The sequence below is a fragment of the Patagioenas fasciata genome, chromosome 2, assembly GCF_037038585.1.
Source record: "Patagioenas fasciata isolate bPatFas1 chromosome 2, bPatFas1.hap1, whole genome shotgun sequence".
NCBI classification, from domain to species: Eukaryota; Metazoa; Chordata; class Aves; order Columbiformes; family Columbidae; genus Patagioenas; species Patagioenas fasciata.
The window spans coordinates 45,769,689-45,782,587 of record NC_092521.1 but is presented as its reverse complement, the minus strand read 5'-3'; the positions used below and the strand labels follow the sequence as shown (position 1 = coordinate 45,782,587).

The 12,899-nt window shown below is 44.5% G+C and overlaps 1 protein-coding gene across 6 annotated transcripts in view; it reads left to right on the top strand.

Annotated features, from left to right (window-relative positions):
* The window catches only part of DTNA (dystrobrevin alpha), a 231,034-nt gene that overhangs the window by 38,065 nt on the left and 180,070 nt on the right, over nucleotides 1–12,899 (top strand). For 3 of the 6 annotated variants that reach the window (XM_065830279.2, XM_071804148.1, XM_071804145.1), the window contains exon 1: nucleotides 8,207–8,437. The exons of 2 other annotated variants lie outside the window; for them this stretch is intronic. In XM_065830279.2, the coding sequence (XP_065686351.1) occupies nucleotides 8,421–8,437 (17 nt within the window). In that variant the 5' untranslated portion in view covers nucleotides 8,207–8,420. Of the gene's footprint in view, nucleotides 1–8,206; nucleotides 8,438–10,476; nucleotides 10,666–12,899 lie in introns of those variants that run through there. One more of the 6 variants, XM_071804143.1, reaches the window with a different exon arrangement.

The window sequence follows — 12,899 nt, the reverse complement described above, 5'->3', positions numbered from 1 at the left end:
CCTCATCATTCCTCCTTATTCTGATGAGTGTGCACTTTCTCAGGGTAAGTGCTTGAGAGAGATTTCTTCCTTTGAGATGTTTTCTACTTTAGTTTGGATTTCCATAAATCAGTGCTAAAAGCAAAATGTGGAGTAACTGAAATATTTCTCTGAAGGTTGCAAAACGCACATTGTAATGTTTGAGCATTTGAAAACTATGCATTTTTCTTGAGGTACAAGTTTTCCTTATGTTCAAATAAATGTTTTCATGGCAGCTGTGAATGTCTCTTGTAGGTGGTACCCAGTGCTGCCAATTTCTCAGCCCTCAGAAATAGCGTACATAGCGTGATTATTAAGTGGAGTTGTGTTTGAGTGGTCATGGCTTAAAAAATCCCCATTCTCTCCAACAATCAGATTGTTAATTCCCACATGATTAATTGACTCCATAAGCTATTTTTACCCTTTCCCCTTCTTTTGCCTGTGTCTTATGTTGTTGAAGTTGAGTGTGTTTTCCCGAGGGTGTTTTCCCTCCCTGGTGCTGCCTGCATTGCCTGCAGCCAGCAGCCCTGCTTGGAGAGCTTCTCGGGCCTTCCTCTGCAGCTCGTCCTGACACTCATCCATCTCATAAGATGAGATCATTATCTAAATACGTGTTACGAAGCGAGACGATCGTGTGCAAGAAGAAGTGTTATTTTTCTGTACCGTTCCGGAAGCGTAAGGATAACACTGATGGGTACAGAGCACAAGAGATTTGATATGTTAAATGCACAAAGGCCCATGTTGTGCCATCTCCTCAGTGTGGTGGTGGTTTATCACTTGCCAGCCTCGACTTCATCACTTTCCCAGGTCCGTCTGGGTCTGTGTTATCTGCAGATCCCTTGCAGAAAGCTGCCATCCATCCCTTATCCCAGCTTCTCGCGCAGACATTTGGGATTTCTCCACAGGATGGGTACAGCAGAGGGAGCAGTAGGACAAGCTTCTCCCAGGCTCTCTCACCCTGTGTACTCTTACCCGCCTGATCTAATCTCCCCTTCTGCCTCTACCCATACCCCCAGCAGCACTGAGACCCCCCAAGCCTGAGGGGTCTGTGTGCCCGTGGGACCAGGACAGAGGGAGAAGGACAGGGGCTGTGTGGCAGAGACGCCCCCAGCCCCTGCAGAGCACTGATGCGTTTGAGAGAGCAAGTCAGACGCTGCTTGCTTTTACATAACTGACCTGGTGGGATTTGTGTTGTTGGCCTATATGCTAATGTTCCAGCTCTCATTAGCAGTTTCTGAGACTTCTAGGCCTCCTGCATTCTTGCTGTTTATTTTTTTCTTAAAGAAAAAAGGAATTCCTGGTTTTTTCCACCAAGGTTTTCATCTGGAGGGTTGAATAAAGTGAGTTTTATTTTAGAGCAGAAGGGTTTTTTGGTGGGACGTGCGATGAATGAAAGGGGACTGTTCCTACCTTTGGCTCAACTGAGCAGAGAATCTATCTTATAGATTATCCTTTTCCAGTTCTGACAAAAGTGTGTGTGTCAGTCCAGCCACATTCATGTCTGCCTGCACGCGAACTTCTGGCACTGCCCAAATTTCCGCGAAAGGCCAGTGGTTCTCTGTCCAGGCAAATATAACTACATAATGTTTGTGGCATATTTATGAAATAACTTACTGTAAACCTTCTTTGGTGCAGAGTAGAACGCTGCAATGAAACCATGGTGTTGGAATGAGACAGGATAACAGAGCCATTTCCATAACAAGAATCTTCAATTCATGTCATAATTTCAGGAATAAGGACATTAATTTCAGGAGAAAATTGTGACAAGACAAATTTTGATGTTGCAGTCTTTATTTTCACAAACATTTCAATTATTCTTTTTGGGAACAGGCTGCAATGAGCTCTCTTAATTAGCAGTCTTTGCTACCTTTTGTATTCTCAGTGAAGCCTTCAAAGCAGTAGAGCAGGGGTGTCCAACTCATTTTCACCAGGAGCCGCATTAGCCTCACGGTTGCCTTCAAAGGGCCGAATGTAATTTTAGGACTGTATAAATGTAACTACTCCTACATTTATACATTTGGCCCTTTGAAGGCCACTGTGAGGCTGATGTGGCTTCTGGTGAAAATGAGTTGGACACCCCTGCAGTAGGGGGTTCTTACCACTGAGAAGACAAAGAGCATCTAATGCTGGAGCAAAGGTTGTGTTGGGAACCTTTGTAGCTGGCATGTGGGGTGTTTGTTTTCTTTCTGAGTTCGGCTTTGTAAGGAACATTATGTTTGTTTGTCTCTCACACTTCTGGCTACAGCCAATAGTTTTGGACTCATCAAACAACTTTTCTGAATTTAATATAGGGAAAGAAATCTCAGCTATACCAATTCTCTTTGACTCTGGGGAAGTGGGATTCCAGGTAGCACCCCAATAAGGATGGGACAGACCATATTCGCACCTTTCAGCAGCTCCCACATGTGCTGGCTGGTCAGTCTGGACCAGTTGCACCACCTGCTCGCTGCTTTTTCCTCAGGCAGGGAGAAAGTACAAACCGGCGTGTGGAAGGGAGCGGGAGTACTGGTTTGCACAGCACCTGGAAGAAGGACAGCCGTGGGGGGCTGGTGAAATTAAAATGATTATTGTGGAGGTGGTGGTGCAGGTTGGTTGTGTGGTACATGAAAGGAAGCTGAAAGTGCAGGTGGGCAACACTCACGTCCTGTGGGGTAGGAGTGGTTGTGCAAGTTGAGAGGAAAGGGGGATTACTGTCATTTGGAACAGTAAATAACAAAGAACAGTAAATCCTTAGGAAAACAATCTTCATTAGATGTACTGCTCACCAGGCAACTTTAATGAACTGTAGCTGTCATTTCAAACCTTTCAAGTTCAGCCTGTTTTCAGATAGGGAACTAACAGTGAATGATACAGCCTTTTTATTTATCTGTGAGCGCCATCAGGCAAGGAAAACCTTCCAGTTTTCAACACTATGTGGGATTAGGTTTACCAGCCTTTTTTTTATTTTTAATTATTTTTAGAAAAAATATTTTTCCTTTCAATGTAGTAAAATTAAACCATTTACCTACAAAACTTAATTTTGCTGGTCAATTTGGACATCTAACAAAAAGAGTAGTCTCTTTCCTGTATTTAGTGTTTGTGTTAAAGATGAATTGAAGCAGAATTGTTCTAATTCTCTTCTAAGGTATTTTTCAAGTAAACTTGAAAATGTATCTGGTAGATAATGATTTGATTTTACAGAGAACAAGGCAAGTGCACAGAGTTCTTCATAAGTTGCTTAATTGCTGATAATTAGTGTTCATACTTTATATGTAGAAAAATAAAGCCAAAGTCTTTATATCCTGGATCTTGTAGATGTCACGTGCTTACATATATAGGGATGAACACCTATTCGAACTATGGGTTTGTCCACAAAACTCTAGCAAACTATAAATACAAGACACACAAAACAGGAAATATAAATGTTTATTTTCTTTATTCAGTGAAATGGGTTGACTGAAAATACGGTTTGTTTCTGAAGCTTAGGTGCATGACCATGGACATTCTCCCTTCTTCCCATGTAGGATGGATCACAGAAACATAGAAAATAAAACCAGAAAAGACAGCACAGAAAATCCTCTGTTGCTGCAAAACTGCTCACCAAGTGTGTACCAAATGCATTCCGCATTTACTTAATGCTTAACAAGAATTCAAGCAATTTGGATATATTTTGCTAATAGTGGAGCTAACCCATCTGAATGTTTTTAGTGACTGAGCTTCCTGCCATTATCCAGCGAGCCTCCTGAAAACAGCAGGAAGATTAGACTCGGCGAGGAGGGTGTTGGAATAAATGTCTCAGGAGCAGTTGGGCTCAGTGTTGGGGGGCCAGGGCAGTGTTTGCTCTGCGTGAGCCCACCTCAGTCCCCTGGGTTTCCTTCCAGAGCAAACATACCCCGCTGTGCTGGAGGCTGCGCTGTGGGGACAGCAGGGCAGGGGATGCTGGGGACTGCAACCAGGAGCCCCCAAACCTGCCAGCTACAGCAGCTGTTCCCAGTCTCTCCCAGGAAAAAAAAAGTGGTAAATGGGAGAGAAGCAACTCGTGGGTCAACGCTTGGACAATCCCTGTCTGTTGGACCATGCTGGAGAGGGCTCGTGGTGTAACCACACAGCTGAGGAGCCATGGCTGGAGGAAGGCTGAGGGGATAACGGGTGTGTAGATTGAGTAATGCTGAATAAAGTCAGTGTGCTGCATCCACTGTGACAGGCGGGAACTGCCTGCCTGCAATGCCTTGGTAGTCTCCAACAAATCCATGCTGAAATCATCTGCAGAGGTTGATGAGATCATTCCTAAGGGCAGGAAAGGCCAATGGCACCTTGGGGTGTATTAGAAGGGGGCTGGTTAGTAGGTCCAGAGAGGTTCTCCTTCCCTTCTACTCTGCCCTGGTGAGACCACATCTGGAATATTGTGTCCAGTTCTGGGCCCCTCAGTTCCAGAAGGACAGGAAACTGCTGGAGAGAGTCCAGCAAAGAGCAACCAAGATGATTAAGGGAGTGGAGCATCTCCCTTATGAGGAAAGGCTGAGGGAGCTGGGTCTCTTTAGCTTGGAGATGAGAAGACTGAGGGGTGACCTCATTAATGTTTATAAATATGTAAAGGATGAGTGTCACAAGCATGGAGCCAGGCTCTTCTCGGTGACAACCAATGATAGGACATGGGGCAATGAGTACAAGCTGGAACACAGGAGGTTCCACTTAAATATGAGAAGAAACTTCTTCACAGTGAGGGTGACGGGGCACTCGAACAGGCTGCCCAGGGCGGGTTGTGGAGTCTCCTTCTCTGGAGACATTCAAAACCCGCCTGGACACCTTCCTGTGTAACCTCATCTGGGTGTTCCTGCTCTGGCAGGGGGATTGGACTGGATGATCTTTCGAGGTCCCTTCCAATCCCTAACATTCTGTGATTCTGTGAAATATTCTGAGTAAGAGCTAGAAGGACTGAGCCCATACCGTAGAAGACATTGCCTGTCCCAGTAAGTCCAAATGTTGAGAATGCCAAGACAGATGAGTTCAAGACACTGACAGACAAGTGAAAACAAAGAGCAAATTCTGTGCGCTTTAAAAATAGCTGAACGTGAAGGGACAGACCATGCCTCTAAGGCACTGGGCTAAATTGGGAATGGGTAGGAAGTCACATGTCCTCAAACATGTTACATATTTACACTTGTCACTGGTACCAAATTACTCTCCCCTCTCCCCTGCTCCCTTCTCCTTTCCACTCTCATGCCAGCTCCACCTCCTCAACAACTTGCTGTTAATACGTATTCATAGATCTCGAATGTAATGCCACACAGGTCCCTGATCTATTACATTTGGTGATCGGTTTTGAACAACAGACCCTGCTGAGAAAGAATAGTATTCCCTCTCACAGCTGTAGTAAATTTCTCTTAGCTGTACACTTTGCATTGCATGTTAGACACTGATACTATAGCACATCTCTTCATCTGAGGAAACTGGACACCTCTCTTCTTTTTTGGCTTGTGTGATCCAGTTTTTGGACATATGACCTCTGGCTGTTCCATTCATGGGAATGGGATCATGCTGCCCATGTTGACATGCAAAGTTACCCAGTAATTTCCAGAATCCTGTTCTCCAAAGCTCCACCCCCCCACTTACTCTTAAATTTATAAATAACCTCCTAAGAGACATGGGGAAGTAAATACTTTAAGTGTTCTTTTAGAGGATCCAAACCCCAGTCTCTTTTTCCCCCATACCTAGTAAGGGAAATACACAAGTTTACATAAAATTGTGGATGTGCTTCTGTGGATTTCCCTGCCTTTGTTTTTCCCCACACTTAAGCACTCTCTAGAGGTAGGCTGGAGTCCTAGAAACAGCTCAGTCTTAATCCTTCCTGTTCATGACTTCACTTCTGAATCACCACATTTGTCCATCACACCTTCTTCCATGGGGAGCTTCTTCCTTCCTTCCTTCCTTGTTGCCCTAATTAAAAAGGAGCCCTCAGCCACAAAAGCACAACTTTTCTTTGTTCTTTTCCTTTTGTTCTCTGAGCAACTCAAACACTGCACTTTTTAAGACCTAATGTTAACACTGGGTCTCTGTTTCTAGTGATTATCTGCCCTTCAAGCCTGACATCATTACAAAACAATTGAAAAAAACCCACATAACAACAACCCGATCTGAGGCATAATATTCTCATTGCATTATATGAAGTTTCTGTACTTGAATGGGAGACACTGTGGCCCAGTGACTTTCTCTGCTTCGAGGGATCTGTAAGCTGGCAGTGTTAGAGGTGGCTCTATTGGGAAGCAGTTCCAGGCAGCCTTCTTGCAGTTCACTGCAGCTCCTAAAACCGAGTAACAAACACGTTCCTTGAACCGCTGTATCAGCAATACAGAGTTTTACGACCTGAGGCAAAGGAGAGGTGAAGTGACTTCTTCCCTGTCTGGTAGGAAATCCATAGCATGTTTTTCTCTTGCTGTAGTTTTTAAAGTGCTCTGGAAGGCAGACATTAAATATACTGAGGTCTGGCTCTGCTAATAGTAGCAAAGGTTTGTGATTCAAAAGAAACCTTTTGACTTTTCAGGAGTTGTCAGCTGGTTTATTCTTCAATATTCGTATCTTTAATATTTGTGTGTTGCTGGCAACTTTTCCAGGTCCACGAACCTGAGCTGACTTCAGGTTAAGAGGAGCTCTTGCCTTCCTGCCTGTGGGACTGACCATGAAAATGGCTGTGGAGTTACTGTTTTTATCAAAGTTTATATATATTTATATTTTTTTAAATGTGTTCCCAAACACTATTTATATGTATGCTATCAAATAGCATCATGAAGAGTAGCTGGCAAGCAGTGAAATGCAGGATTACTCCATGTGCACTGAGACACAGCCCTTTGGATCATTCTTGTATCCCCCTTTAGGCCTTTCCAAGTTTAAGCCATTTCCTATGTTAGCCTGAATTAAATGCATTATTACTTTTACTACTAAACCAGTGCAGCCTCTCAACACTGGAGCTCTAAAAAGTGTAATGCCTCATCAAACAGGGCATTGGCAAGGCATTTATAAACCATGTTTTTAGCTGAAGGATTCTGGGCACAGCTGGACCTGTCCCCCTTCGCCCCCCCTCCATCTCTGGGTACAAACCGCTCTCAGCAGCAGCTCAAAGACTGAAGACTGTAGACCAGAGACATTTACCATGTTATTCTCTTTGAATTGGTGTGACTGTCAATTGATGCTTTCCGTTTTCAGTTGAAAGTGTTCAATAATTCATATGTTTTACATACGGTCTTGTGGCTTGTCCCATTCCCACCCATGTCTGAGATGAGGCAGTCTTGATGGCGAGCAGCTTTCAACTGAATGTGCATTTAGAAATAACAAACAGGGCTGCTTCAAAAGGCTGATATTAGGAGCCAGGTGTTTGTGTCAACCCTAAAAAGACTCCTGAAGTCTCTGGCAGTAATACTGACTTTCTGGGTTACATGGAAGGACTTTTGTTTTTCTCCAATCACCTCAAATGCTGCCATTAATCAGTAGTCTAGTTATTTCAGACTCTGACTTCTGAGCAACAATGCATTGTTATTGTAAGGAGCCACAGATTTATTAAGAGTGGATGCTAAGAAGCTTTGTGTTTAAGATCTGGTAAAATCTTTTTTTTGTTTGTTTGTTTTATATGCCATTCCTCAGTAAAGCCCTCTGCACAAGTGCTGTAAACATCCAAATATGAGTCTCTGTGGAAGCTTGATAGGACAGGTGAAATGCTTCTTTGCTCCTTCCCCCCGCAGCCCTCACTCCTCTCAGGCTGGTTTCCTTTGGACTCCCCCTGTTCCCAAGGTGACTCAGTCGGTGACTCCGGGATTCAGACCCACAGCACTTTGCCTACTTGGGCTCAAGCACTAATTTCGGGTGCCTCGGCACCCACCATCAGCAGTCCCTGCCGGAGCCGTTTGGCCAAGGCGACCGCAACGAGCCGCCCGCAGGGTTCCGGCGGGGACGGGGGGCTGCTGGCGGGGACGGGGGGGCTGCCGGCGGGGACGGGGGGGCTGCCGGGAAGCCGCGGTGGGAAGTCGGTGAAATCCCGCCTGCCAAAGCCTCTGTGTGCGTGTCCGTGGCTGTGCCTGGCAGAGAGGGGAGGTGGGGATGGGGGAGATGGGGGCGGAGTGGCAAGGCTTGAGGGAGAGGGAGGGAGGGAAGTAGAAGGGGAGGGTTCCCGGGTGCCTGCGATTGGTAAAGCTCCGCGAAGGCATCTGCCAGCGGGACTTCAGAGGAATGTGAAACCAAATCATTTACAAGTTAAAGATAGACACAGAACACGCAACGTCTTGAGCCAGGGTTTAAATTCGTCCCTCTCCCCTTGGCTTCTCGCAAAGCTCTGCTTGTCAGCTTGCCTCTGTCTCCTCTTAGCGGCTCTAATATTCCCTTAAAAATAACACCATTCTGGATTCTTTGGAATTACTGAAGTGGCAAAAGAGATCATGGTGCAGACTATAGGGTAAGTAGGAAGCTTGCTTTTGCAGACATTTGCTAGGCTGGTTCCTCTGGGCTTTTTTCTGCTTTCAGGGCACTCGGCAGTTCCTGTAGGATCGGGTAGATGCTCACATAGTGCTTTCCTCTTGTGATTTATACCCTTCTCTTTTCCCCATACGGATTATTTGAACTTGATTCCTCAGTGAAGTGTTAACTCACAAGTTTACTTGTATTGGTGTACCTATGAGTCTTGAGTTTTACCGATCTTATCGTTGCAGTTTTGAGTACTGTTTTCCTGGCAGCTGAATTTTGTTATATACCTTTGCTCTTCATTAGTAGGATAGTACAAAGTCGAAAAGCGAGTTGTTTTTCACATTGGAGAAGATGTAATGGATGTTTTTGCTTGCCTGTTTGGCCATGGTTTCACTCACCTGCTGTTTCCTCATGTGTGAATTTGATTACAGCACAGGGTTAATTAAATTTAGCCTTTTTGTTTGTTTGTTCCCAAATGGTGCTGTTACTTGGTATTTGGTTTTGATTTTTTTTTTAAACCTTTTGACACTTTTTTCCTCTGAACAAAGTCTTTTTAGCAGTAATTAAAACACGTGCACATTCCTCTGATAGTCTTCACTTTAGAACAGTGAGTTTGTGAGTAAAAAGAAGATTCAGGCTGTCATGTTCTTCCTACAACTTAGCAGAAGTAATTTCAATATCTAGAAGATATATCACGTCATTGATCAATGGTATTTTCAAACTCTTTATTATTGCTGGTGAAGTCGTGGTGTTCCTGTGACCAAAAGGATTTTGAAGTATCAGAAACTGAGTGGAAAGTTAGCTGTAATATTTGTGATATAGAGAGAACTTGTATTCGTAGAGTTTTATCTAAATCTGTGCTTTGAATGAGAATTGCCTAAATGCCAGTATCGTTTTTACCATTTATTCTGGGCACACGTGTTTTACGCTCATAGTAGAGGAGCTCCTTATTTTGGATTTGGTGGCAGTTCACCCAGACATGCTCAGAATTCCTGACATGTTAGTACTGCCTGTAATAGCCATAGGAAGTAGGTGCTGTCGGAGGATAACTAAAACGCTTAACATTTTTGGTTATAGATATCAGTGCCGAAGAGACTCGCCTAATGTCAGTCTGTGTGTTGCAAAGTATGTGGAGCTAGATGAACTAAAATAGAAATGTGTCCTCTGTTTGAAGGGAAGATGGTGCATCAGGTGTTTTGTTGCCTTTCTTCCATTTGTTTGAGCTCACCCCTATTGATCAGCTTACCCAAATTGTACAAAACATCTGGTTAAATTTGGGTGTGCAAATCTGCTGTGAAGTGTTTTCTGCGTGTTTAAACGTCAGGGATGGAAAGAAGGAAATATATAACCTTTAAGGTAAATCTGGAGAAAAACAACTACAGGAGTGAGAAATTACATTCAAGCCAATTCTCTTACAGTTTGTACTAGTCGGGTGTTATTTTAATGAGCTCAGACTAGCTAAGCAATTCAGTCCCGTGCTAGATTTCCAGGCCAACAGTTACTTACGTTAAGGTATCACTGTAATATTTGTTTTGATGTTGAAGTGGAAGAGCTTAGAGGATGAAATGTATCACGATGAACAAAAAAATTGCAGAGGGGCTTAGCAGAGCTGGGGTTGGTTTCTGGCTCTCACAAAGGATCCTGTGCAGCTTCAGGCAAGTTGTGTGACCTCTCAGGGGCCCTGCAAACCTGAAGGGGGTGGAAATACCTTTATTACTTTTCTGTGTTAGATAGCAAGATAGCAGTTCCTCCGGCTAGGCATCACCTCTGATAAGGCTTGGTACAATAGGCTTCTGTTTTCAGATGACACTCACCCTCCCCAGGACTACGGCAAAAGGCAGGAGGGAGGAAGAATCCACGGATTTGGAATCAGAGGTTGGCTACACCTTTTATAAGCTTCCTAAACTGAAAGAGAAAAATACACTGATGTTCAGAGGTGAGCAGAAAATAGAATTAATGTTCCATGGGAAATTCCTGAGTCAGTTCAAAGTTAAATTGCATTTCCCTACCACAGTGTATTGCTTTTCAGAAGTTATAGTTCAGGAGCATGATGTTCCCATTTCATTATCTGAGACCTTCTCCCATAATTAAATGTCCAAGAGGCACTGAAGAGCTTTGTCAGAAGGAAACCTGCTTTATATTCTGGGAAGTGAAGCTGCCTGAAAAACCTTGTTCCTGGAGGGGAATGAGCATCTGACCCAGGAGCATGGAGTTCCCAGGGTAAGGAACTACACTGTGGTATTGGAATGACTTTAAAAAAATATATGTTCCGGTGTATCTAATCCACCTGAAATAACATCTTCCAACTGTCCTAGCAGTAAATGGAAAATCTTCAACAAACTGATATTTTAATGCAGAAGACATTGCTGTAGTTGACACAGTTTGTATATTATTATAATGTTGCCATATTTTCTGAAACAAAAAAATCTTTGTCCAGCTGTTAGGGTGAATTTTGCAGTGTTGGTGTGAATATGGTACCACATGGGTTCAGTGATGAGGGTATCACACAGCAGCACAATACTGCTGAGGCTTTGGGTAAAGGTGTGGTAGCTTTGTCAGGGCAGGAGATCTCCCCTCTCCCCTCTCCCCTCTCCCCTCTCCCCTCTCCCCTCTCCCCTCTCCCCTCTCCCCTCTCCCCTCTCCCCTCTCCCCTCTCCCCTCTCCCCTCTCCCCTCTCCCCTCTCCCCTCTCCCCTCTCCCCTCTCCCCTCTCCCCTCCTTTTGTAACAAGGTGTTCCTGGAGGTGGTAACACCCTCTTCTCCTTGATCTCCTGGACTTCTAGCCTCACTGCAGCCTTCCCTTCACTCTCTTGCATTTCCCAGGACCCTCACTAACCCCACACTGCGGGGAGATGGAGAAGTGCTGCTGGGACAGAAGGGATGGAAGGGTGAAAAACACCTACCCCCAGCTCTTGCCTCTTGCTGCTGCAGAGATAAGGAAGCCCTGGTCTTCAGGGAGATCAAGCAGGGGACAGATCAGTGATGAGGGGAGCACAGTCCTACAGCTGAAGCATTGGTGCCCCCTGGTTTTGGGTGCTGTTTGAATGTTTGAGGTGCTGCTCTGCTGCTGGAGCAGTGTCCATCACCAGTGTGCGCCACGCTTTCCTGCCCCAAGGAGCTGACTGTTGGGTGTCGCTTAGGAACAAACCCTGCTTCGTCATGGCTAGTAACACGTCTGCTTCTGGATCAGGCAGGTCACAGTCCCTCCCTTTCCATTACCATTAAGCTGTAAGTGACTTAGTCACAAGAGCTCAGAGGAATCGTGATTTTCAAGGTGAAAATAGGTTTGCAAATTTTTTCCTTTAATAAACCTTGCACTTCTTTCTCTGTAAACTCTGCTAAAACCAGTGGCAGGGATACACATATGGATGTTATAATCCTTTATAGTTAATGAATGTAGTTCTTTCCCTCTTTCCCTCTTTCCCTCTCTTTCTCTCTTTCCCTCTTTCCCTCTCTTTCTCTCTTTTTCTCCTTCTCTCTTTCTCTCTCTCCTTCTCTCTCTCTCCTTCTCTCTTTCTCTCCCTCCCTTCCTTTCTGTCATGATCATTTTTTCCTTTGCAAATCTCTGTTTCTAGCCTCATTTTCAAGCTTTTTGCAGTGATCATTCTGCCAAGAATAAGAAAACGGGGGTGTCATCAGGAACCAGTTGGTAAAGAGTTTAAGGACTGTTTCCCCATGGTTCCCTGACAATGTGCTGGCATTTTTTCTGAGCTCAAAAGAACCTAGAAACAGCTCACGGTGACATGATTTCCTTTGGGTCCTAATGAATCTGCTCCCAGCGACAACAGCTGATTTGTTTTGGCAGAGTATGACAGTCAATGCCTTATACAATACAGCATGCTGTAGAAAGCCTCAAGTCTGTAATTTTGTAATTCTATAATAAAAAGAACCCTCCAAAACACCCACAGCCAAAACTAATGCAATTAAGATGTCCTATGCATTTGTGTTATCAACCCTGAGTCCACCATTGGAAACCCAGGGAAGTTGCCAGTCCGAGCGGTGTCCAACCTCCTGTACTTATTATTGATTCTGGCTCCTGGTGCATCGGGCAACAAAGTACTTCCTGAGCTAATTATTACTGTATGAAGTGACTTTACCTGGAAACACAACGGTACTTCCCACTAATAGGATGCTTAAAAATGCATGTAATTGCAGCTGCGGTAGTTGAGAGAATGCCTGATACCTCATAGTCTCGGGAAAATCATCCTCCCTGCCCAGGGGGTATTGCAGCAAGCCAAGTTTTACGGTATCTTTCCTGTGTCTGAACCAATTGCGTGGCCTCTTGCTGCATTTGGCTACAAAACGTGAATTGGGAATTGTACTCTGAGTAATAAAGAAGAGATCGGAAGGCAGTGGAAATAATGAATCTTTATTTATTAATCTATTTCTTGTCATGGCGGTAGCTGTTTGCTGAACATAACCTTCCCTTGGGAGATGGGGGGAGCAGGTCGGTGT